At 38.4% G+C, this 27,858-nt stretch overlaps 1 protein-coding gene across 2 annotated transcripts in view; it reads right to left on the minus strand.

The window, feature by feature from the left end:
• The window catches only part of CHST9 (carbohydrate sulfotransferase 9), a 237,415-nt gene that overhangs the window by 120,561 nt on the left and 88,996 nt on the right, over positions 1-27,858 (minus strand). For both annotated transcript variants that reach the window (XM_045527202.1, XM_045527201.1), the window contains one exon: positions 2,666-2,704. In XM_045527202.1, the coding sequence (XP_045383158.1) occupies positions 2,666-2,704 (39 nt within the window). The remainder of the gene's footprint in view (positions 1-2,665; positions 2,705-27,858) is intronic.

Raw genomic sequence — 27,858 nt, forward strand, 5'->3', positions numbered from 1 at the left:
TGGCTTATGAAAAATAGCATCATATATGAAACTACTGCCAAGGTTGCAATCAGAATGTAGACCAACTGTAAAAAGAAGTCACAAAATAGACCACAAGACAATTTTATTCCACAGTCATAGCCCCATCAGCTAGATGCTCTACTGAGAAACTCAGTCCAAACTAAATTAGCTTAAGCTTTGGAGCATGATTTACTCAGTTATGTAATGAAATGTAAGCTGTTTAAGTTTTTTTCTTGTGTTGATCCATACACGCATAATGGAGTCATTTAGATTAAGTAATAATGGTAAGTAGAACCATAGACACAAAATGAGAAAGAACCTTAGCAATGATTTAACCAAAGTCTTCATGAATCTCCTGCCAATATTCCTTAAGGGGATGCTCCACCCTTGTACATCTTTACTGACATAATCACATACTTTCTGGTCCTGGACAGTTTTCCTTGTTAGGAACTTACTGCTTATCCCAAACCTTACCTCTGTGTCACTTTCATCTTAGTGCAAGATTCTTTAAACAAAGAATTAACCAACTTTAACCAACCAAAAAATGAGGGTAATGGTGGATGCTTGTTTTAATGGGGGATATTTCTGTCTACAATGTAAATTTTTTTCTGAATTCTTTGGTTTCTCACAATTTGTGCAATAGGATAGGGTGGATTGAAAGGGTCTAGGACCTGATACTGTTTTTCCTCAGCTGGGAGATGGACCCAGCTGTAAAAGGGAGGGTATAGAGTACATAGCAATTGAGCAGGCAGGACACAGAATCTTAGGAAATTGAACAACAAAGGAGACAAAGAAGTCCAGGCAGGAAGTTCAAAACAGGGACGAGCGAAATGTTCTTTTTGGTATCCTAGACATATGCTTCATCTAACTACGTGTACCTCACAGACTGACTTTATGACTATAACGGTAAACATTATGTTCCAATCTTGAAAACTCAGGCTATTTTTACAAATATAAATTTCCGGAGGGTATGATTTATGTCCTTCTAGATGATTAGGAGCCCCCCAACTTTCCCCAATAACTTGGGCTCTAGCCATTAGTTACCCTTGATTTCACTCTTGTTGATATTGGGCACGTTGACAAGCTAGGAATCCGATGAGGCAAATCAGCTCCATTAGTAAAGGGAGCTTCCTCATAACCCTAGTGACTAATGTCCCCTGCCAAAGATGCTGTTGCCTTAAAAAGATTTTCCAATTGTTAAAAAATGTTTTATTAGGCAAGTAACTGAACACAGCGCTAAAGTGACCAGTGCTTTGTTTTGAAAAGAAAGGTTAGCATGGTGGGGTGCTGCAAAGGTCAGAGAGAGGAGCCTGAGTTCTTGTCCCGCCTCTGTCTCTAACCTTGGATGTCACCTTGGTCACACAGAATTTTAGAAGTCATGAAGATGGTGGGAACTTAAAGAGGCTGCGGTTTAACAATTTGGCCAATTTAGCTTTCTTCCAAACTATAAAGCTTCTTTAACTGAGAAGCCAGTGCCTATAGCATCACAGCAGTAGCAGTTCAGAAACTACAAATAATTTCCCCCCAAAGAACAATAACGGAGGTAATTACATCTGGGAGGAGACTGGATACTTTCTTGCCTTCACATCTGTGTATGTGTGTATGTGTGTGTGTGTGTTCATGATCAGACTTTAAAAGATCCACAAAGAATGCAAATAACTCTTATTACGTTAACAGTTGCTCATTTGTCTGAGATGAATGCTAAAGTTAGGAAGGAGAAAAGATACAGAAGCTGATGCTGTTTATATATTTTTAGATTAAGATAGATTTTTGTCTTCTATTGACTACACTGACTGGAAACACACATAATACCTTGTTATAAGACAAAAAATGAATCTGAATGAAGCTGGTGTTTGGGAGTGATGTGCCTTCACAGTGGCAGCTCTCACATACCAGAGGAAGAGTGGGTTGGTGGGGACTTGGGAAGGGTGGTGGGCATGGGGATATTTGCCAAATTAGAATTCTCTACGATGATTGGTAATTTCTAGGCATTGTGAGCTGGAAGATTGGCCCTATGAAAAGATTTACTTGGTAAATGAAGATTTATCATATCTCACAACTCTAAGCCAAAAGCCAAGTAATGAAAATATGGAAATGTAAAAACTTATTCTTGTATTCATTAGCAAATATTACCCCCTCCTATGTGCAATGGTGCTCTGCCAAAGCATCACTCGTTTCTGGATCCATACAGAATTTAGAAATGGAAACATTTTTAAAATTCCTCTAAAATGTAAAGAGTCTTCTCAGTTAAATAGTTAACACTGCCCTGAAAAAACATCCATTACATAAATGGTTTTAAGAAAAATAATTGAGATTCATAAACATTTGGAGAAACAAACTGGTTGTCAACTATTACAATGTCTGTATTTTAAAATTGGTGTAGTAATATTTACCTTTTAACAGATAATCATGAAAAAATTAAACAACATTCCATCTCATTTTCTTTTGAATGGAAAGCTAGAGTGAAAAGGGCATAATTAATTGATGTGAAAATGAAAAAGCTAAATATATTAATTTATTTTAATCAATTTAATATCAATCAATTCAAGGATTATAAACTATTATTTTGGATGTGAATTCTTGGATAATACATTACAGGTAGATTGTTTTAAAGGTGGAAATAAAAGCAGGAAATAAAGCTAAAACCAGGTAGACAAAATCTTACCTGAAGTTGCTCTTTGTTCTCTTCTCTTCTCCAGTCTCCCTGAAATGAGAAGTGGCAGATAAGTTGCAGCATCGGGCCATAAGAATTTGATGTAAATAAGATGAAAGTCCAGTTTATGGTGATTTCCAAACACAATCACCACTCCAGCCCTGGCAAATATGCTTCTGGAGATGATTGGGCACAGCTGACAGGCATGAAAAATGCTCTCAAACCAATTTACACAAGTCAAAAATAAATACATATGCATTCAATATGCTGTTGAGTTTTTAAAATCTCGTTAGTAAGAATCATTTGCTTAACAATCAACCTACAAAGTGCAAATCCCCATATATAGCACTATGGGGAAAACAGCTAAATAAAATAAGACCGCGTCCTCTTACATCCTACTTGAGAAGATAGAAAGGACAGACAGTATAACATGAAACGAGACGTGCCTCAAAAGGTGCAGGATGTTTAAGGATATGAGAGGATCAAGCAGTTGTTTGAAGAAAGGAGGGGGTGCTCATGACGTTATGGAGAAGGTGGTATTTGATTTGGACCTTGAGATATAAATGGGATTTGAGAAATCTGAAATACGGAAAGGACTGGCTCTTGGCAAAGGGAACAGGATGGGCTAAGTGGACAGGGGATTTGAGCAAGAAGAGTCACACTTAGTGCTCATTCAAGGAACTTGAACACCATCAGCAGAGTGTAGGAAGAGGATTGTCCTAGTGGGTAGACACAAGGTAAAGAAAGGATGGACCGTGTCGTGACCATGAGGATGGGGAGGAGGGAAGCAGCGGATGCAAGAGACAGTGGGGAGGCAGAAATAATAGGGCCCAGGGGCTACAAAATGGGAGCTGCATGGGAGGAGGAGAGGTCTAGATGAGTGGCTACCTAGTTGACTTTGGGCAGAGTGATGCAATTTGGGGAAACAGTAACATGTGATGGGGGCAGGAAAGACGAGTTCAGTGCTAGATTTACTGAATCTGAAATGCTCTCGGCACCTGGAGGCCGCAAGAGGCCACAGTTGAAATTACAGATGCAGGAAATGTCCGTCTTGAGGAGATGGCAGAAGCGGAGGGCGTGAATGGAGCCCACAGGCAGACAGCACAGGGGACTGGGCTGGGGACAATAACCAAGAAAACCATACCACCGCTGTTGTTTTGTGATGTCGGCCCATGAGAAGGCAGAAGCAGCTGAGATCCAGGGAGAGCTACAGAGTGCAGAGTCGTGTACTACAAATATAGTTTTAGAAATATGGGGGGTTTTCACAGCACGTTGTGTTGCTGCTGAGTTCACGCAATTGTTGCTAGAATGTGAGAGAGTAGTTTTAGTGGAGAGCGACAGGGGACATGAGAGAGACTGTGAAAGCCTGAAAGCAAGTGGGTGATGAGGATGATGAGGTTGAGGATATGGCTTCTCATTCATCAAATCTAGCAGCCTCCAAATGAGTGAGACGGGGCAACACTTAAGCAGAGGCAGACTCAAGGTTTCTGGTGAGCTGTGGACAGGTGAGCATGCTGACGGACTTAGGTAAGAAACTGCACACCTAAGCCACGGGGTGTGTAAACACCACTGTGGACCCGAGAGCCTTGGCTTGGGATGAGTCAGTGAGGACCATCCTTCCAGCCCTCACTTTCTCGTCTATCAATGTTTCACAGCTGGAGTAGTTACTGAGAAGTCAGGCAACACATAGAAGCTACATGTCAACTTTACCAAGTTTTTCTACCAGCCCTTCGTGTCTTTTAAAATCCTAAAATATAAGGTGAAAAATGTACAATCTTTTCTCACGAAGTTGGCACAGGTGTAAAATTCATTTAACTGGCACCTTGATTAATGACACATTCTATAATCATTTGGGTGATTTCCAGAGGATTTTTTTGATGCAATTTAGTTCAATGATTCAAGCAGATAAATGACACGAATAGTCCATTTAAAGGCCTCATTCATTACCAAGTATGACAGAGTACTTCCTCATTTAAGTTTTCTACTGGGCAAGCCACGGTTTACTATTTGCTTTTATACTTATAAATACTAGAGGCCTCATTCATGAATTTTAAAAAAATGGAATTCAAGCCCTGATTTATAAAATGTTTAAGGAAAAACTTCTCTTTGGAGAGTCTTTGACTTGTATTAGAATGAGTCGTAAATCCTAAAAGTTGAAAGTGAATGAATTTGAGATAAATATTAATAATATGGTGTGGTAATCAAGGTATTCCCAATGACTCTCCTCTCCCCTTCCCCTAATATTCCTGTCTTTGCACAGTCCCCTCCCCACTGAATTAGAGTGACTTGTGTAACCAGTACGATTTTGCAGAAATGATGGAGTGTGACTCTTGAGGTGGGGCTTTAAAAAAGTTGTGGCTTCCATCCTTCTTTCTTTTGGACCACTCCTTCTGGAGAAAACTAGGTAATATAATATGAGTGTATTCAAGCAGCCCTATATGAAAAGGCCCATGCAGTGTGGAAATTAGGCTCCTGTCAATAGCCAATGAGGAACAAAGGCCTCTTGCCAACAGCCAGTAGCACCTTGCCAGGCATAGGAGCATCCCATCCATCAGCCCCAGTCAAGCCTTCAGATGACTGCAGCTCTGGTCAACGTCTCGACCCTAACTTCATAAAAGACCCAGACCTAGACCCATCCAGTTGGCCACTCCAGAGTCCGCCACAGAAACAGTATGTGATGATAAAAGTTTATTGTTGTATTAAGCTGCTAGATTTAGGGAAAATTATTTTACATATTATAAAAGTCTGTGATAATTTATTACTTACTCAATATAATATGCTGACAGTAATGCTAATTGCAGGCAAATCAATCAGTCTCCCTGAGTTTATCATCTGTAAAGTGAGGATCAGAACCTGCTTGTCTGGAATGCTGTGAGAAGTAAATAATTTTATGTGGTGGGTCAGCAAGAAATGGATAAAAGCCACATGAAATATTGGGGTCCAGTGTTTCAGAAGGGGTGCTGGAAGGCACAGCTGAGAATGTTTTTCCATCAAGACCTCAAACAATTCTCAGCCCCTGTGTTATAGGAAAGGGCTTTGTAAACTACAGAGTGCTATATAAATGTTATTTATAAGTTTTATTATGTTAGTTCTGTTATAGGAATCTACTTAGATTTATATACTTATATATACACTAAACTTCAAAGTAAAAAATTAAAATTAGATAAATAAAACAATATTATATTGATCAAGGGGCATAGAGATAGCACTACTTAAATGGAAACCACCAGCCTGGTTTCTTTTTTAGTCTCTTTATCTTGCTCTGTATGAAGTATCTTATCTCCAATTCTCTCAATGTTCACCTTCATAGAAAGAGATAATTCTGAGACTACATCCCAAGCTCCAAAATCTACCTAGATTTTAAACCTCCCAAAAATCTCTACCTGTATCGTCTACTGCACTCCAACACATACCCTTAACCTCAATCATGATATTCCCCTACAAAATTGCTCATCCTTGGTGCAGTCTGTGTAGGCATCCAAACATGAAACCTACGAACCCCTGGCTTCTCCCTTCCACACAGCCTCTGCATCTAATCTGTCCCTCGGTCTGTTACATTCTCCCTCTATAAGGCCTTTCAGATCTATCTTCTTCTTTCTCACTGTCATCACCCTTGTTCAAAAACTTGATATCTGTTCCTGGTTATCTATTCTCTATAGACCCCTAACTGGTTTCATTGGTTTTTCTCTCCTTGCAATCCAATCTGCCCTACATATTAAAATCCACATTCCTTAATACAAAATTTATGACCCTGGATGATTTGGCCACAACCTACTGTCTGCTGCCACGTCTCAAGCACTGCAGAGAATACTTACCCAGTATGCCAGGAATTACACCCCCCACCCAAGTCCCCATGCATGTGGATTCCACTTCCTAGAATGTCCTGCCATGTGGTTCCTGTCTGTCAAAACCCTGTTCATCCTTTAGAGCTCAGCTGGATGCCCTCTCTGAAGCCTTTTCCTTTGGGCCAGCCCTGCAGAATTAAGCACCCTTCTTTTGTGATCCTGTAGCCCTTTGTTTATGCCTTCACCATAGCACTAACTCCCATGCTCGGTTCATAATTAGTTGTGGGTTTGTTTCCCTAATAGGACTGTGGCCTCCTTAAGAATAAGCGGTGAGTCCTAATCTTTCTGTCCCCTAGTGCCTAGCACTGTGCCTTGAATACAAATGCTCCAACTTATCCTAAAATGCCAGAGAACACAGCCAGGTGCGTTGGCTCATGCCTGTAATCCTAGCACTTTGGGAGGTCAAGGCGGGAGGATTGCTTGAGGCCAGGAGTTCGAGATCATCCCCAGCAAAAGTGAGACCCCTGTCTCTACAAAAAGTAAAAGGATTAGCCAGGCATGGTGGTGCACACCTGTAGTCCCAGCTACTCAAGAGACTGAGGCAGGAGGACCCCTTGAGCCCCAGGAGTTTGAGGTTGCTGTGAGCTGTGATGATGCCACTGCACTCTAGCCAGGGCAACAGAGTAAGACTCTGTCTCAAAAAAAAAAAAAATGCTAGAGAACATGAAGTAAATTTTAGGTCTGCTAAAATTCAGTGAAAGTGCAACCAAGAATAGAGCTTTTAGCAGATATGTATATTACAACTGACAACCTGGAAAACTATTATATTAGAAAAGTGGGTGATAAAATAAAAGAAAGGCTTTCAGAATAATGAACACATTCTGCCCTAGTTATGCTTTATTTTATCACAGATTCTAGTTTAAAAACAAAACATTAAAGTATGGTTTGCATCTTATTCCTGTTTAAACCAGGATGCAGCACCCCACCTGGGAAGAATAAAAATGGACGATAATCTCATAAAAATCGAATTTGCAGGGTAAAACTTCTTTTCTTATATGAAAAAATGTATTTAATTGAACACTAAAATTCCACATCTCATGAGTATTTATTGTGTAAACTGGGTCTTGATATTTTTAAAAGCTATTTTAGGCTCTAGGTTGTTGATATTGTTCCATGGAGAAACATTAAATATATATCAATTTATAGTACATTTCACTACTTCAGTATGGAAATATTCTCCTAATCACGGAGATTGTTTCTAATCTTTTAAAACCACAGGCACGTAAATGGCAATTTGATGATGTCTCACCAATAATGAGAGAGAGCATTTGTATTATTTTGTAACTCAGTATCTCATGTCGATTCTAAGGAAAAGGAAATTATATATGTGTGTACATATACACACATGTGCACACTATATATACATATGGGTATGTGTATATATATACACACACATATAGATACTGCATTTTCATGTTTAGATATAGTCTCCCATCTCTAAAATATATTCTCTCTTCTACCTGCTTCCATGTTTGTATAATAAAATCCGTCATAGAATCTTAACAAGCTTGCCCCACCACACTACCAATTTCTCACTAGCCAATTCTGAGTTTGCGTTCACTTTCAGGCATTTTATCTGCCCTGCTCTGAGAGGTATTATTAATCACATCCTGTTGCTAGGATACCTGAGAATGTTCATTTATGTCCGATGTTTCTTTGGCAAAATGCACTATGAAGAAGGCATAGAATCATGACAAGGAAAATTACTGTGCACATGCTACTTATTAAAAAAAGGGAAGGAATAACATAATCACCAGATAATATAATACTAACTCCCATAAATTGTTGAATGTCATTTTTGTTTCACCTGGATCTTAATGGAAAAACACTGGCAATATTTTTTGATAATGGGAATGTGTAGTACTTCTAGACTTGCAAGTTAACTAGAAAAAGTGGAAGGAGGTAGGGTTTTAATTCTGTTTATTTTATAGGGACTTAGAGAGAAAGGGCCTTTAAGATTTACTTGCTTCCAATGCCTCCTTTGCAGACCAGGTAACTAGGTGGTAGAGTTAGCTGATTTGCAGAGCCAGACCTAAAACCTAGGTCACCACTATTGCCATGTTCAGCTATTTTAATGCTAGATTTATGAGAAGAATAGCCTTTGGAATTTGCATTTTATAAGAATAAATAATGCCTTTATCAATATTTTAAAATAATTTCAAAATTATTGCTGTCTTGGGGGTTAGTATGATATATGAAAGATTACTGCTTATCAGTTGTAATTAGTGAGACTATGAAGACATAAGATCTTGCACTTAAATGCAAGATTTTCTTAGTCAATGTCTTACTACAGGAAATAGCAGGATATAGGAAAAGGAACATGAGTTTCAGAGTTGGATGGACTGACTTTTCATCTTAACCATGGGTACGAAGCTATGTAAACCTGGGGATGAAGCATAGATCACCTTCTCATTGCATTTCCTTTTCGTTCTCTTCTCTCCTTCCTGTGTGTGTGTGAGCATGAACACAAGACTTGTTTGGAATATCCATAAGCTATAGATAACCAGTTCCTAGGTTTTGAGAGTTGCCTGAATAAATTATTTTGTTAAAAACATTTCTGCGGACTATTGTTTTACTAACTATTTATTGTTTATTAACTTATTTGTTTGAATGAAACAAATGTTTGTTTTAACTGCTAAATATCTAATCATAATGTTCTGGGAGTAGAATGCTATAAAAAGACCTTCAGACTTTGAATTTTTTTTAGTACTTTAATACTTATTTAGTACCTGCTGTGAGTTGGGTACTCTAATGAGATTTAAATATTATTTAATTTAATCTTCACAGAAACTCCATGGCATAGATAATAATCACTTTTACTTTCCAGTGGTGAAAGCAGGCTCAGAATTTTTTGTAGGATGCACATGATTTCAATTAGTGAGTGGCAGGATTAGAATATGAACCCTGAGATTTTTACCTTTTCTAAGCTTATTGGCTATGGTGATTAAGGGCAATTTTGTGGAGTGGTGAAAAGCTTAGGTTTGTATCTCTGCCACTTAATCACTATGTGATGTGAGCACATCATTCAGTCTCTCTAAGTCGAATTGTGTTTTCTGGAAATGGGGGTAATACAAGTACCTACTTCACAGGGTCATTGTGAAGGTTAAACAAAATGATTCATTTAATAATAATCCCTACATGTTTTGAGTGCATGATACAATAATATTTATAAGTTCTCACCTTGGTGCCTGGGACACCAAGGTGAGAAAATAGTATATTTCTAGGTTATACTTCTGTTTATGAATATTCCATAACAGGTGTTCCCTAGTAACATATAATAATTCTTTACATCTTCAAGGCCAATGGCTTCATCTATTACAGATATTATCAAGTTGAGTCTTTGAAAGTTTTTTGATAACTTTATCCACACTTATCTCTCTTGCTTTCCCTTCATTTCCAAGGGAGAAGTGGTTTTCCATTTTAGTGAATTTCTTTTCTCTCCCTTTCATGCCCTAACTCTTTCCAAATATAAGCTGATTTGATGAAATACAAATTTACATGTCAAAATTCTCCCCAATTATGACCTAAGATCACATGATTTTAGGATCCAGGGTTTATGGTTCAAGTCACTACTCATATTTTAGAGTGGCTAGCAGCTGCGGACTGTCAGTAGTCTGATATGGTCTAAATAGAAAGGGAGAGTTGCACTAGAAATCAGAAGAGCTCCCTCCCAGCCAGAACTAATTCTTTACAACAAATGGTAGGACCTTGAACAAGTGACTTAGCTTTCCCCAGATTCAATGGTCTCTTTATTTGGGTAACTAAATACTATCTTTTAATAATTCCAAAGAGACTGCGCAAACAGGAATAGGAGAGGATTTTGAATACTGTGTCTTAAGGGGAGGAACAGAGAGGCTTAACTGGACCAATTTAAAGGCCAACCTATCTGAAGGGGTCCACATAAAACTGTGGAAACAGCATCGGCTCTCTTTGGTGGATGGTATGAAAGGATGAGGGGTTTATTTTATAATTTATGCCAGAATTCATGCTGATGTTGAAACACCACTGGCCTCAGCAGACACTCGAGGATGAGCCTCTGGTTGTGGATTCTTACTACCCTCCTGCAAGTCTAGATAAACTCCACTTGCTTCTCTGTCTGTTTCTGTTTGCTTAGTTGCTATGCTGCTAGGATACTTAGGCAGAGAGAGCCATTATGAGCACACTGAGTCCTGAGAGCTCCAGACAATGTGGACTGAGATATAAAAACTGGCCCTTCAGAAACATATCGATACAGATTGATCTGGGCCTCTGTGGTTGACCATCTGCCTTGGCAGAGCTGAGTGTCCATCTGTACTCTCCAGCCCTGGGGTCTGCCATCCGGCATAGAAATGTAGCTGTCGAAAGCCTGAGAAGAACTGAACGTTCAAAGATTTGCAGGGGGCTGACCCCTTTGCAAAGAAATAGTAAAATCAGTATGAGAAACAACAGCATTAGGGTGTCTTGGAAATTCTCAAGTACAGAATTTCTTCCCACTTCCATTCACCTGACAAGCACATAATTAATGTGACAAACAGCAGTCCCTTTCAGATTCTCAACATGGGCCTGGGTAAATTAAATCTTAGAGTAAACCTTTTGATATTCAGGATCTCATTCTGAGGCAGCCATTTCTTGGCAGCGAAGATGTTTGGAAGACCTTTAGATGTTGAAGTCAGATTGGCAATAGTAAATACTCAGTTATTGCCAGGTTTTAAACAGCTCTGCAAAATGGGAATGCTAGTTTTAATTACCTAAGCTTCAGCCACTGATTAAAGCAGGGATGTGTGCATTTGTACTTTCCTTTGTGCATTAAACATGTTTCTAGTAAGTTATACGTGAATAATCACTTTTAAATGACATTACATTCTAAATGTCTTTGGAATATAAAAACATTGTCATGAATTATTTTGTTAAAAAAAGTAATCTTTTCATAATGTATTTACTCCTGTGCTAGAATAAAAATGACCACACATTGAGAAGTAGAATTTAATTCTCTTCCCCTTGAATCTATACAGGCTTAATCATTTGCTTAATCAATAGAATACAGTAGAAATTTTGCCAGTTTCTAGGATTGGCCCTTGAGAATCAGGCAGCTTCTATCCCTTAAGTCTATGAAAACTTGCTCTGGGAGAAGCCAGACACAATGTAAGGGGTCAGACTACTCTGAGACCACCATGCTATAAGGAAGCTCGAGCTACCTTGGAGGCCCATAGAAAGAGAGCTGCCTGAATAGTACATGGCCAACTCCCAGCTGTTCCAGTCATCACAACTTGCATCCCAATTCCAGAATCTGTAAATCCAGAAACTACCTTAGAGGTGGATTCTCCAACTCCAGCCACCTCAGCAAATGCCATGTGGATTAGAGACAAACTGCCCAGATGATCTTTTCCCCAATCCCTAAGCCACAAAACTGCAAGCAAAATAATTGTTTCGATGTCATACATTGGTCATACACTTTTACACAGCAATAGTCAAAACAACCTCTTTTTTTCATAATGATATTTATTGATGCACAGCGTATATTGATATTTTTCCTTTAAAGCAGGGCTCACTTAGATTCCTTTTTTCCTAAAATGGTTTATTCAACTATACCTATAAATATGTTCTATTATTCAGTATTTTAGCATCCAACCTTAGTTCTTTTCATGAAAAAGAATAAAACCTATTATTACTAGGAAGGCAGTTAAACCACAATCTCTGTGGATTAACCTATATTTTGTTTTACTAGAGTATTACAATGTTACCCTGTGTCCAGATTATTGACCAATAGCAAAGTTAGTGATCCATCATGTCAGGATTTGTAAACCATCAGCTGGGGTACCCATTTGAAACAACAACATAAAAATATGCATCTATGCTTCAAAAACTTTACCATTTATGGTTAGAATCATATAGAAACCCTCTGAATTGAAACACTCAAAATATTCAATAACAACTTTTGCTAAATAATTTAAAATAATCTTATTTTCCCTACATAACCAAAACGTGTGTACCCCTATAATATTCTGAAAAATAATCAATTAGCAGAATCTATATTAAATTAAGAGCTTTAATATTATTTAGGGTTAATTTTCTGTACGAAGGCAACAAAAGGAAACATTTCATTAGTAAAGGTAATGATATGAGTCCAATCAGACTCTATGCTTGTGAAGTCTGAATTTGTTCACTTTAAATTGCAATTCATTTGGTTAACGAACACACAGTCCTGCCCAGCTTTTCATGTGGAAGAAACAAGGACATTTTGATGCTTTTTCCTTCTTGCTCTTAATCATCACCTCATTAGCTTGTGGAGAAAGCTGGTGGAGGCCAGAGGTGAGCTTAATTTTATTCTTTGAGATGTCAGCACAGTTTTTATTCATGCTAGCCCCAAGATTTTCCTTTTTTATCTTAAAAATATCCCCGTCACACTCATCTTTTCCTTCTCATTGACCCACATCAAAGGTTTGGGCCTTAGACATTCAGGGAAGCTCATATTTCATGAACTGAAGGAAGAAAATAAGGCAAGTGCGCTTAGATCAGTGGATATTAACTCACTGCTTTCAGGCATTGCAGTGTACTTTGTAATCTTGTAAAAATCATCCTCTGTAAACTTGGTTGACTCTTTAAGTTTACTAGAAAAATTGTTAATTATTTAGTGCATTTTATTTGTATTAATAAAATAGGCTCATCAACGCTTGGACACTTAGGAGAAAACAGAAAGAACAAACATTGCTGAGTGTCTGTTACATGAGCGACAGAGCGAAGCGCTTCTTGTCTGCAAAGTTATTGTAAAGAGTAAACAAGAAATTCACAGTCAAGGCTTCAGGGAGGGGCCCTGCAGAAGAGTCTGTAGACTGGTTCGACTGATGCTGCCTCCAGTGGAGGCTGGAAGTGGGGCTTTTCCCTAATAGTAGAGACACAGAGTGAGAGGCACTCCAGGAAGGAAGCGAAATAGTGTCGGAATGCCTAAGGCAACAAGCTATTTTCTGGAAAAATCTTTTATTGATGTTCAGTAGGAGGTGCTGATTTCAGAAGAATCAAGCCAGGCCTTGACAGAGTGCCACCCACCCCAGAAGAGCAGGAAGCAAAGTACCCCAAAGCAGGTGAGCACCAGGAAGGCCAGTGGGAACATCAAAAAGAGTGGCCCACCGCGGGAAGCTTAGATTGACACAAGACTAAGAATTTGGCACTCTCAGGGAAGGGCAGTAACCTTCTAGCTTTATCAACGGTGACAGACATACTTGAGTGCCTACCCATAGTCATTTCTCCTGTCCTTCTATGTGAGTCCCCAACCCTCTTCTCATGCGACAGGCATAAAACAGGTAAACTAATCATCATGGTCCCATTGTCTTGCTTTAGGTGGTCATTTAACATTTCTGGCCAATGACACGTGAGATGGATTCTGTTGAGGCACTTCATTAAAAGGTTTTTTTGCCAATAAAAAGAGACAGATGGGAGAAACCATCTTCTTTGCTTTCTGTGGTTGTTGTCACATCTGGGAACAATGCCCGGGACATGAGGACAAAACCAATTCACCCCAAGGATGAAGTGACTGAGCCTCCCTGAATTAATGTACCGTAGGACCACCCTACCTCAGGATTTCTTGTGATAAGTTATTTAACCTTTTTCTGTTTAAGTTTTTATTTACTTGCAGCTGATAGCATACATAGGCCAACTACGAAATAATAGTATTCTATGCCAAATACACTAGCAATAAAACATGAGGGAAAGAGCATTGCCTTTAAGATAGTTCCAGGAATTGTAGGGGTGAGACTATTCCCTACCCAGGGACTGCACTTCAGAGGCTCTTCTCTTGCTCTTTTCCATGCATATCACCCCAACAGAGGGTGAGGAGGGCCCAAGTGTTTGCCTATGGAGTCCACGCCCTCCCTAGAGCATGCCCAGAGTATCTGGGATGCCAGAATTCTCTGGCCTAACTCTGCCCAGGTTAGATTTCCAGAGGAAGGTACCAGACGGCATCACTGGTGTGTAGTCTCTGAGGCCCGAGGGGTATTCAAAGGATTCCTGGGGCTTGGATGTGTGTGTAGATGGTCCCAAGGCATGTCCACGAGGCTTCTCACCATGCTGGAGACACTGTTGAGAGTAGAAAGAAAAGGGAGCCTATACTGGTTCTCTTGCCCCAGGCCCCACAATTTTAGGGGCAAGCGTGTCATGATGCAAACACCAAGAGTAGTTCCTGGAAGGATGTGCAGAAGTGACTAGCACATAGACGTTGTCTTGCTGCATGCTCACATCAGGGGAAAGGAGGGAGAAGTATTTTGTCCCCAGTTTGTAAATGAAGAAAGGGGGGCTCAGAGAGGTGAACTTGCCCGAGATTACCCAGGACTTTCAGAAGTCACACTCTTTTCCACAAAAGTTCCCTCAGATTTCTGTGACCCTGACCCACTTTCTGTACAAAACTGAGAGATGCGGTTCGATTTAAATTATCCTTTTTATTTGAATAGTCTCTAGTTTCCTATCTCAAAAACGCCTAGCAAAGCTTACCCTAAGGTGGTAAAATACAAATAAATTAAATACAATCAAATTTCTTTATAAATGAATCACTGTCAAATTTATTATATATTTTAAAAAATTGAACAAATTCCTTTTAAAAAAGCCTATATCAGTATAAAGTAAGTAAAGTAGGACATGGCCTTTTCTCCTAGCCTGATATTACAGGATCTAGATGATCCACTGTCGTGTGTATAAGATGTTCTCTGAAGTCTTTTGGAAATGGGTCAATTCTATTCTTTTTCCTTTGTTGTGCAAAATATGTAAGTTTTTCTCCCCCATAAAATTATCTGAACTAGCTGCTTACATAGCCCCAATCTGTCAGATAGATTTTGAACTCTTCAATTCACTCTTTGTTATAGATTTTTTTTAAAGTTATGAGGTTATTTGCATATTATGTTTGTCTTTTCTTTTTAATTGAGGTTTTATTCCCCAGTTGAACCAATTATATTGAAATCTGGGTAAGGGGGGTGGAGTGGGAGGCCAGGGGGGCTGTGGACTTTTGTAATGTTGCTTTCCGTCTTTACTGGGGTAGCTCTGGAAGGAAGAGAAGCCCATTCCAAATGTGCCTACGAGATTTCTCCCAGAAGCCTGAATCCCTATGGGCTATAGTTTGACAAATTTTTTAAAACTCTGTTGTGACACTGCTAAATATTTTGGAAAAAATCAGGTCTGGGTATTAATAGGCAGGCTGAGCTCAGTTCTCAACAAGCTAGTTGGAAACCCTGGGAAAAGTGATAATAGACAGATATAGAAAAGAGTCATTTCAAAGGGTGATGAAAAATGTTACAAAAATCAGATCACAAGTTTGTAATACCTAAGCCTCACAGGGAAAAAAAAAATCAGGTTGTGAGCTCCGCCAACATTTTCCTGGAGCCAGCATCATGGGGCCCAGGTTACTGTCTCTGGCTTCCAACAATATCCACCCATGCAGACGTCACCATGATTAATCCAGGGGGAGCACTCTGTTCTGGGTGATTCAGAGCAGTGGCATTTTTGTACAAAGAAGTATCAACACTATTTGGGCTTTTAATCAAAATGGCAAGGCTAGCTTCAACTCAAGATAGTTCAACATCTAGATTTTGTTCTAGGCGTTCACATGGTGCCCCCATGGATGGGTGAACTATTCATCTAAGGAAACGTGGTGGGTGCATATTATTTTTTCCATTTTAAAATATTTGACAGAATTCCATAAGACGTCATAAACATTTGAAAGGAGCAGAGGCTCCTTCTGTTAAGCTGCTCATGCTTCTGGTGATGATATGCACTTTTGTTCTCTAGCTAGTCCCTGGAGACTTTTCACTTAATCCCATATTCAACAGGACACTGCTTGGGGTGAGGCTGGCACTCCTTGGTACACGCTTCACCCTACAATGCACACACAATTTGAAATAGATTGCCAGTCGCTCAGGGCAGGAGGGGAAGATGCCAGACCTGCTGGGCTATTTGTCATCTCAAACATTTCAAGCATCACATGCCACCTCTTTAGCAGGGCACACAAGGATATGTGTCCCCTGGCAAGATGTTTAGTTTTGGTGCATACAAATAAGGTCTCTAATGTATAAACTTGAGGGAATAGAAAGAACAGTCACTGCCTGAAGCTTTTCTTCCTGTGTGTAAGTGACAGAAAACTCTTCCACCAACATCTTAATATTTCATCTTTAAGATTGGATAATGTCATGTAATGGAATTAAAATACATACATATTAAGGAGGTTTGCTGGGTAAAGGACAGCTCACAGCCAGCTACATTTAGTCTGACTTTGGAATGCTTTCAAAGAGCGTTTGGGGTCTTTGTTTCTCCAATTCTCGAAAACCAAGAATTTTAGACCTTATTTTTGAATCTTTCATAACTGCTGTGTATAAATAGATACGTATTAAAAACACTAATGTAACAGGAAGGAAGGTTTGCTATCAAAATGAAACAAATGGTACTCACTTTTTGCCTTCTAGGGGATGGCACAATGCCATCTCTAGGGAAAATACTTCTTTAGGAAAATTCTCTGATGCCTTAAAAATCCATTTTGGTTATGAAAGTGAGATTCCTGGGATAGTCTAGTTGGGAGAGTATGGAGAAAAGGAAAGGTGGATTTTCTGTATAACGAGATGAGAAGACTTGCGGAGTTGGCCATTTGCGAGCTTTTTTGTTTTTGTTTTGTTTGTGAGATAAAGTTTAGTGACCCTGAAAAATCGCAAAGAAAGAAATGGTCTGAAAAGAGAGAGATCCTCCAGTGAATATAAGAATATAATGATAAGTCAGAACCTAAAAAAGGATATGATCAGTAAGAAGAAATTCCCTTTTTAGGAAATGGACTGCAAATACTTGAAAGCACAATAACTTTAGTACTTTCAATATTAAGTTATTTCCAATTCTGTGTTATGTTGAACCTCATTCTATGAACTGACCCCCTTCCAATCAACACAAGTCAGTTAAGCATTATGGCGCTGTGTGAAGGAGGCAAAAGGTTATTTTGAGCTGATATATGTCAGAGAGTGTTTTCCTCTAGGAGGTAAAACATGGAGTTGGATCAAGAATTTGGCATAAACAGAAAATGGAACAGTTGATGTCCAGAAGAACTTACAAACCCCATTGAGGGGAGGGGCATGCAGAGGACACTGGACTTTACAGAGGGGGGTGGGGGTGGGGAAACAGTCAGTTCATTTGAATAGTAAAAGAATGGGTTACTCGAGAAGGGTGGGAGACTTTTGGATCCAGGCAACAGAATCAAAAAGAAAGGAGCATGCTATAACAAGGCTTTACTCATTTGCATATTTTAAGTGTTAATTGCCAGGAGTTAAGGTAAGATGGGAGGGCCTGCATTTGGATTCTCAGGTTTCCACTTACAGTTCTGTGATCTTGGCCACTTACTCTCCTCTCTGAATGTCCATCATCTCATGTTCAAGATGGAAGTTATAATACTAGACTGTTAGGGTTATTATAAAAAATAAAAAAGAAATGCTGCATATCATACTCTTAATAAAGGGTGAATCTAAATTCTCAACTTTCAAGCCACAGTAAAATAAAAATCAATATGATTCATACCTGTCAGGATGATATTCACCCCCAAATGCCTAAATCATTCACATATCTCCTACATTCATTATTTAATGAAGTGTCTTGGCTAGCTGGTGATCTTTCACCTGCAATTTTATGTAAACCTAGTTGTCTTTTTTCATTAAGACTACTTCACTATATATTCTACAGTGTTTTAATTTCTTACATGTATTCATTCGGTTATTAAAAAGATAATTAAAGTCATTTCTAAAAAGATTAAATAAGTCTCCTCAAACTCTTGTAAATATCATGACTTCTAGGAAATCACTATGTTCCATAAATATCTCTGAGTGTTGTTAATGATTATTTTAAAAAAGGCTTTACATTTCTGTAGTGATTTCTGTTTCATGCGTATGATCTCATTTAGTCTTGAACACTCTGATCTTTTTTATTAAGGTAGAATTACATACATTCAAAATGTTAAATTCCAGTAGTATGACACAATTTTCTAATTGTTTTCTTGAAAGTAAAATGGTGCCATTTATTATTTCAGCACAAGTCAGTATTTTCATATTTAAACGAAAAAGTTTCAGACCCATATACTCACCTGTAAGAATGTCGCAAGTTGGTTATTTGGCCAGTAGGCCGTACTGGCACTTTACCACAACAGACTTTTTTTTTTGAAATCCATTCAGTTCAATTTTGTTTAGAAGATTAAGCATCTCTTTGGAGAGGAAAACACCTAGATCAAAACTGACACTGAATTAAATTTACAGGATGATGCTTTCTGGTTTGGTAGTTATGCTTTAATAATATTTTGTGGCAGTAACAACATACTGCTGATATTTTCCTCCTCTTTAGAAAAATAAAAAGAAAGAAAGAAAAAGAAAGAAAAGTGAATGAAAATAAAAGGCTTTCCTGTAACAGGGTCAAAGAATTTAACTACCAACTCAATTCTGTCAATTTCAATGGAGGGATAGTATCCAAGATGTTTCTTTTTCATTTATACATTTTTATAAAGAAATGGATTTTTTTTTAGTAGGATTTATAGTCCTGCTCCCCTTCCCCATTTTTTTCTGTAGGTCTTATTCACCCTTTTGTCAAGGAGGGCTTTCAAAAGAAGTAGTTACTGTGAGTTTTAGAATGTTAAACCTCATGTTCTCAGATTGGCAGGCCATCTGATTTTTCTGGGTGTGTCTATCCAGTTTAGTTTGTTAAGCCCCTCTGCCCTCCCAATCCTTTTAATACAGCGGCACTAGGGCATGGTCTGGGAAAAAGGTGCCAAAACTCAAAGCAGATTTTTTTTTTATAATCTGTGAAAAAACAAATTATAATGATTGCGTATGATATTACTCAGGGGACTGTCTTTGGATGATCCATTTTCCTCTCTCCCATGCACAGAAGACTCTCATGAATGTTCCCTTCCTCAACTTTCACTTCCTGCTTCTCTCTCTTCTGACCCTAATCATGCCCCTACAAGCAAAAATCCAATGCTTATTTTCCTTATCTCCTTATACCAATAGGAGCCCATGTACAATACAAATTTTCAAGAGGAAATTATTCTGGAGGAAAAAAATGGGGAATAATGAGAGAAAGAGATTAAATTTCACTTTAATAGCTACTTTTTTAGTTCTAGAATTATACCTGGTTTTTACTTATACTATATGTTCTTTTTTCATACCGCCCTTATATTTTTCTTCATAGTTTTTAACCCTTCATTTATTTCCTTAAACATTTAAGATGCACTTTAGGACTTTTCATTTTTGAGTTCTTGATTGTTTGTGGTTCTTGTAGTAAAAACTCTCTTCTGGGTTATTTGTGCTGAGCTCCCTTCAGACAATTCAAATAATTATATAATTTTAAATCTTTAAACATAAGCTTAACCTTTGATGAGAATAACTCTTCGTGGACATTCCACGTCTTTGGCTGCGGAGATATTTCTACAGGGTATTTTGTGTTTACCTCTGATGATATCCAGGTCTTTCATCAATTTTGGACCACTTTCCATTTTAATTTATCAAACTATACCACTATGTAGTTGAATTTCATTCCATATTCTTGTATGTATGGGATCTGTGGCCTGATTTCTTTTCAAATGTGGTATCAAGAACCGTATCAGCTTTAGGTCCTGCTCACATTTCTTACCTTGAATTCCTATTTTATTCTAGCACATGGAGATTTTCTATTGTTTTATATCGAGCTTGAAAGCTTTTGCTGTGTTTTGTCTGGCACATTATGCATCTGGAGTTGGGGAGGAAAATTCTTTTTTTTTTTTATTCTTATTTCAGCATATTGTGGGGGTACAAAAGTTTGGGTTACTAGGAGGAAAATTCTTTCACATCAGTTCAGTTTGGCAAATTGACTGGAAATTCTTATTTACTTTTCTTTACTTATTTTTCTCCTCCGGTAGATTGTAAGCTCTTGATATCAGGAATAGCCTAAATGTAAAGTAGTGTAGAGGATAAATAAATATCTGTGGTATGGATAAATAAATGAATATGAATATATTAATTTATGGAACTGGTACTTTTACTTATTGCTAATTTTTTGGCCACTAGTTTTCTCATCATCCTATAAGTGAGGGCTGTTTATGCTCTCTAATGTACCTTACAGTTCCCTAATATGTCTTTACAGTTCCGAAAAGCAATGATCCCACATGTGACATAGCTTCTTATCTCCCTTTCTCTGGTTTGAGATGTCTGTGAGACAATTGCAAGCATTTCTAAGAATTTCTTTTATAGTCCTCATCGTGGAAAAATGAGAAAATATATGACTTTTAAAAACTAGAATAATAGAAAAATTTTCCAAAAAACCAGTCTTCTTCCTGCACTCATATTAAATACAAAATCAACACTCCTTCTTCATGAGCATAAAGTCTTGATAGATTGTAGATGTCAACCATTATACAGACAGCACAATAAATCTGCTGTAATCTACTGAGTAGATTCCATAACATCTGTTGAAACATAGAGGCTATGTGCACTATAACTCCACTTTCCAGATTCCTGCTATATTAATTCATTGTGAATTTTTTGAATAGCGCTGTCCTATATTGCTACAAAATGAAGACTAAGTAGATACATGAAAACCAGTTTTCTGGCTACCTAAATTTAAGTGAGAACCACCAGACACAAATTGCAACCAAATGAATACTGCTCTAATTTGAATATTAGTAAACCAGGAGCAGTGTACTAGTTCCTATTTGAGCTAGAAAAAGGCCTAAAATGAATTATTTTAAGAAACAATGAATTAAATAAGGCTTGAGAACACAGGTTAACATTTTACCAACAATGCCTTTAACAAGTTAACATGATTTCAAAAACAATTATTTCCTAGGACGATAATTTTTATCTAAAGCACTGTGTCTGCTCCTGTTTGGCACATAAACAGTTGATTTCAGAAAAGATTAGAATAATGTCCATTCAAGAATACATCAAATAATGATAGTTGTCTTAAATTATACTTAGAACTCTCTTAAAGCTACTATCTGCCCTAAGTTTGACAATTAACAGTGACCTTAGTAAATTTATTTCTCAGAAGCATATAATATAATGCACCAGGCTTGGGTCAGCATCAGGGTTTTCACATTTAATGTGTTGCTGTTGCTTTATTTATTTATTTATTTATTTATTGACAGGATCTTGCTCTGTCATCCAGGCTAGAGTGCAGTGGCATCATCATAGTTCACTCTAACCTCAAACTCCTGGTCTCAAGTGATCCTCCTGCCTCAGCCTCCTGAGTAGCTAGAACTATAGGCACACACTATCACACCTGGATAATTTTTGGTAGAGAAGGGGTCTTGCTATGTTGCCTGGGTTGGTCTTGAACTCCTGGCTTCACGCTATCCCCTGTCCTCAGTCTCCCAAAGTACTGGGATTACAGGTGTGAGCCATCATGCCCAGCCCTCTGTTGCTGTCTTAAAATTCTTAACATTTGAATAAGGGGCCCTGTTTTTTTTTTTTTTTTTTTTGAGATTCAGTCTTAACTCTTTCACTGAAGGTACAGTGCAGTGGCATCATTAGCCCACTGAAACCTCTAACTTCTGGGCTCAAGCAGTCCTCCTCTCTCAGCCTCCCAAGTAGCTGGGACAGGTGGCACACCATCACGCCTGGCTAAGTTTTTCTATTTTTGTAAAGATGAGGTCTCGCTCTTGCTCAGGCTGGTCTCAAACTCCTGAGCTCAAGCAATCCTCCCACCTCGGCCTCCCAGAGTGCTACGATTACAGGCATGAGCCACTGTGTCCAGCCAGGGGCACCATATTTTTATTTTGTGCTGAGCCCTACAAATTATACATAATATGATGGGCTGGCTGGGCTAAATATAATAAGGCTTATCTCTATATCTGTTCAATTTGAAGCATAATTTTGATGATGTTTCCAGGCATAAAGGTCTTAAATAGCTCTCCTTTGCCTACCAGTATCTAATAGCAGTGAATGTCAAACTTCTTAGCCTATCATTCAAATCTTCCATGATAGGTTCCAATCTAGGATTCCATATTTAGTTTACATGACTTAATTCATTCTTTCATTCATACATTTACTTAATGAAGATTTATTTATTGAGACTCACCATATTCCAGATACTGTGCTAGGTCTTCCAGTAACTGAGAAGAGACATGAACTTGTCCTAAGTCACCTCTCTGTTAGAGGTAAACTGCAGTACTTGCCATTTCCTAAACACTCCTTGCTTTCTGCCATCCTTGATTTTGCCATTTATGCTGGCCCACTGCTGGCTTGTTCTTGGATTTATTCACACCCTTATCCTACTTTGCTCTGTGTTACTAGAAACTGAATTTTCCCAAGTTTTCTTGTACTTTTGGGGAGGTTTGGTCAATGGTAGGTATTGATGAAAGTTTGGAGGACAAAGGGAGGAGAGTAGCCAGACTCTCTGCCATTGCCCACCTCTCACCACCTCGCAGGGTCAGGTGGCAACTCCATAGATCCAGTCCCCCTGGGTCAGCCCCTCCCTCCATGGCCCCAGCACCTGCTGGCCAGGTTCTGCCCACTGACCCTGGCTTCTGGGCTATGGGAATTATTTCCTTCCATTGCTCTTCTACCTCCTGCTTTTGCTAACCTTGGGGTGCCTCACCAGCTACCGTTAGGCTCCTCAGCTCTCCAGCACCTGTGTAACCAGAGCAGTTTCTCTTTCTCTGATTGGATCCTAGTCTTCTGAAATATGCCTCTTCTCTGTCTAGCCTTACATCCTTGATACACATCAGTATTTCATTCACCCTTCAGGGCACAAGTCCAATCTACCTTGTTAAGATTTCCCTGGCTTCTTCTACAGTCCTGAACTGTAAAACTGGAAATGCTCTTGACGTAACCTTTGAAATCCCCCAACACTTTGCTTATAGTTCTCTTGTGATACTTAAAACAAATTACTTATGTAGATACGTATATACATAAGATATGTAGATACATATATAATTACTTATGTAGATGTGTCTACTCTCCTTGAGCTCAGGGACACACTCTACAAGAAGTGAGTAGTCATGCTTGCATTGTGAGACTTATCCTAAGACAATATCTTGCTCAAGCCAGGTACTCAACAAATATATTGTTGTATTCCTCTAAATGGCGGATATTATATACTTATTTCAGTTAAATTATTAGATAATTTTTTCAATTCAAAAATTTTAATTTATTATTTCTTTTGGAGAAGTCATTACAGTATCTGTATTATCTTTATAAATACAGTGCTGAAAAATTAATTGCTAGGACAAAACGGACTGTGTATTATTTGTATAAAAGTAACATTGCTAGAGAACATATGTATGATGAGCAGGCATTAGTATAATAAGAAAAGTCATGGGGGGGGTCCATATTTTCATGATTCTAAGGCTATCAATTATAGGCATCTTTACAATGAGTTAGTGTAGTGTCTCATCTTGCCCTCTTCACCACCAGACATACATCTACATATGACATATTTTATTATCAGTTGGCTTTCTGCATATTTGCAGTCTCTTACATTTGAAGATGAGGCTATTCCTGCTTGCCATCATGTATAAGAGTGGCTGTCAGGGTGAATATTGTCTCGATAGCTATTTCTGTATTGCCCAGTGTGAAAATTGTTCTTTGATTGGGCTACAGCTGGGATTTTGAGAGGCTGTGACTGTTTGTAACTCTAGCTCTTAAACTAATAGTGAGCTTTTGAAATCTGTGTTCAGAAAAAAAATAAAATTCTTCCATTGTGAATTTCAATGTGCCAGCCTCATTTCCCCGTGTCCGTTGCTTTCTAGCCATCTGCAGTGAAGCTTTGTTGTTGCAAGCCAGGCTGGAGTACATCCTTAAAGCCTTCCCTCTGGCATAATTGCTGGCGGTTCCCTCACTTCAACATGCTGTACAACCAGGGTTGTCAAGAACAATTTCATGATTTGCTAGTTCCAGTGGGCTTATGATGAACACTGAAGGCAGACCGTTTAAATGCCAAAGGGCTTCTTCTTAGCAACTTCTTGGCAATATTTACATTGCTGAAGAAATGCTTTAAGTTAATAAGAGGTGCCAGAGATTGAAGTTGTGTCCACGTGGGACCACATATCAGGTGCCAGAGGTTGAAGCTGTGTCCACGTGGGACCTGTGACTGAGCTGACACTCCGCCTCACAGACAGACGGGTCCTGCTTTGCCAGATATATAGCCTCACTTGGACCCAAAACCACAACGATGAGATCCAGGAAGTCAGGCCATATTATCTTGACAGAGAGACAGCCTCTTTCCTAACATACAAAAAGGATGCTCCAGCTCAAGCCTTGAAGAAGACTTTGGTCCAGTTTATGGTCTTGAAATAACTGGTAGATTTACTAGAAGACAGCTTCTACTGCGGCAGAGGCATATTTATTGCTCCAGTAGGGGATTCTCTTTCTGTTTGAGAAGTCCAAACCAACTCTGGGTAGATCCTTGCAACTCAAAGTATGGAGGACAAGCAGTATCACCATCCTCGAGGAGCTCATTAGATTTGAAGAATCTTGGGTCACCCTCCAGGATATACTGAATCAGAATCTGCCTTTCAGGAAGACTTAAGTCATTTGTTTGCTCATTGAAGTTTGAGAAGCATTGGCCTAAATCACCAGATGACCAAAGCAGAAATAGCACTTGGGCACCCCCTAATTTGTAATGGGAACTTTGTACTTGCAGGTGAATATGTAGCTGGATGAAGAAGCTGGAATTCATACTGATCCATCTTACAATGTTCTGAGAACTTCAACCAGCAAGGGACTTCCAAGGCCACAGTGACTTGGAAGTGGCAGAGCAAGAGTATTTGAGGGGCATTGCTACACCTGCTCCACAGGACCTGGCTGAGAGGTTTTCCATGATCTTCCCTGGAGACTGATGCTACCTTTAGGACAGCAAGGTAGGCTAGTGTGCACTGGTAGCACCCAGACAATGGGCAGGGCAAGTCCTGGGTCAAAGTGGGAAAGTGAAACTCTCAGACTGAATAACCCAGACTATAAAAAACTATCTGATACACTGAGGTGACATCATCAGAGAGTACAGTTCAGAAGGGGTAAACCAGCAGTGTGACTAGAGAGATGGCAACCCAGACAGGAAAGTTCCTAGGGCTGATTGAGAGGGGTCCTCCAGGGGCTGATGCTGAGAGGTTGCTATAGGGAGAGGCAGGGTGGCCGTTCTGTGGGACTGACATACTCAGTCCCCATTGCTGCTGTGGTCTCTGTGGTCTGCTCCCCTCCCCCCAGGAAGGTATCTGTGGCTTCCAACATTCAAAACCTCTTTAAACAGCATTTTATTTACTTTTCATAACTAAATATTTTTCTGTATACAGAAAAATCCATCGTATTTTCTGTTTCTCTGGGTTCAGTTTATTATTTCATCTTGTCTCATTTTTTGCAATCTTAATTTGACCCCACAACTCTACGAAGGAGGTGCAGGTATCATTCATCTTTGATAAGTAGCAACAGAGCCACATCTGTGACACAGAACAACTTGTCTCACCTAAGACAACATATTTGGTGACAAAGTTAAGAACAGAACAAAGATATTCATATTTTATCCCAGCACGTTTGAATTTGACAGCTAGCTGTTTGCCATGTACTTCAAATATGTGAAACTTTATGAGACTAACATCCTTAAGTTATGAAGCATGGAAGCAACTTTCTCCCAGGAGACATGTTATTTTGAACACCGTGATTTATTTTGGCCAGCTCAGCATGAAGGATCTTTTCTCAAATTCATTTCCTTTTCTTCTTTGTTATGTACCCAAAATATCTGAGTGTACATGCATACTACTATCTATTCAGTAACCCATGGAATCTTTAATGGGTGGTATGAGTTTTCAAACAAAGACAAAACTATAAAAATGTTTTAAATTAATGAGAGTGACTTATAACATAATTAGCATTTAAAAAATAGCCTGGGGGAAAAGTTTTTGTGTGTTCTTTGTAGAGTTAAATAAAATGAAATCCACTAATATTATCCTTTCTCCATCTGGCAATCGGGACTTTCTTTAGGAGGTGATGACAACAAAAGACTCCCATCCTCCTGACCTCCCCCTATCCTTGCACTCTATCAGCCTGTCTCACGTAATAGGGTTGGGTGATTTGTGTCTTGATGTTGATAACCTATTTATACAAAACACATGATATTTCCTAGCATTACCTATGCAACAATGATTCTACTTTATTTTTTTAACATACTGCTGAGGTAGAGGAGAGTACATCAATATGTGAGATTTTATATATATATTACATCTTAGGAAAAGATAAATAATATTAATTTATAACATGTAATTCTATATAATTACAAAATATATATCATACATAATTATATGAACATGTAATATATAATATATAATCTTATGTTATATAATATTAATACTATATATCTAATATATAAACCATATAACATATGTAATACTATATATATCTAATATATAAATTTTATATATATTGAAAGAACAACATACAAGATTTAATGTCTACATATAGTCATCAAATAGGGAAAAAATAACGCTTCAGAAAAATTTTTACACTATGTTTTCTTTTTAATGTCTAAAAGCTGGCAAGTATAGACGGTACATTACTGATAAAGAAAAATGAAGTACTCCTAAACTGGTGCAGCTTTTGCCTCTCTGACTAGCATATATTGCAGCTCTTATGAGAGGATTTTGTGTTTTGTGTTTTTTTTTTTTTTTTTTGCTGATACATTTCATTAGTTGCACAGAGCTCCACTGGTGGATTGATGTTTGTCATGCTCAGTTTACAAACTTGTCCAACCAGATAGCAAATATACTAAATTTCCACTGCTTATGAAAGCAAAGTACCCAGCACCCTAACACACATACACACACACACACACACACACACACACACACACACACTGAGAGAGAGAGAAAAAAGAAAGCCTTATTTCCAGAAAGATACCAAAGAAGAAAGCATAAAACAAACTCTGGGCTGCCAACTGGTCTTATCTGAAAGTATCATTCATTCTTACTTAAGTTCTGATTCAATGTTGAGAAAATACATTCTGACTCCAACAAGTCTGACATTCTTACAAGATTTACTTCACTTTTCCGTTTGTAGGTGCGATTCATGTGAACACAGTTTATATAAATGTAAAATTAGACTGTACCAGAAATGCTTTTTTTATTTATAACAAAACTTAAAAAAATCTCATTTGCAGGCATCAGTTACCTACAATGAAGCATCTCTTCCACACATGGACCCTGGCAAGCACAAAACTTCTTACGTCTCCAATTAGAGATGGAAAACACTTACTCTTCTTAAATGTACCATGTGAAAATGACTAAAATTGATTACAAAACAACCTAAACGTTTAAAAATATGCCAGATTTAGGTACTTTTTATGGTACCCAAAAGATTTCATGGATGGCTGGATCCATGGAGAAAATTGTTAAATTCTAGGAGATCAAACAATTTTAACACA

Source organism: Lemur catta, chromosome 16 (assembly GCF_020740605.2).
Source record: "Lemur catta isolate mLemCat1 chromosome 16, mLemCat1.pri, whole genome shotgun sequence".
In the NCBI taxonomy this organism is placed as follows: domain Eukaryota; kingdom Metazoa; phylum Chordata; class Mammalia; order Primates; family Lemuridae; genus Lemur; species Lemur catta.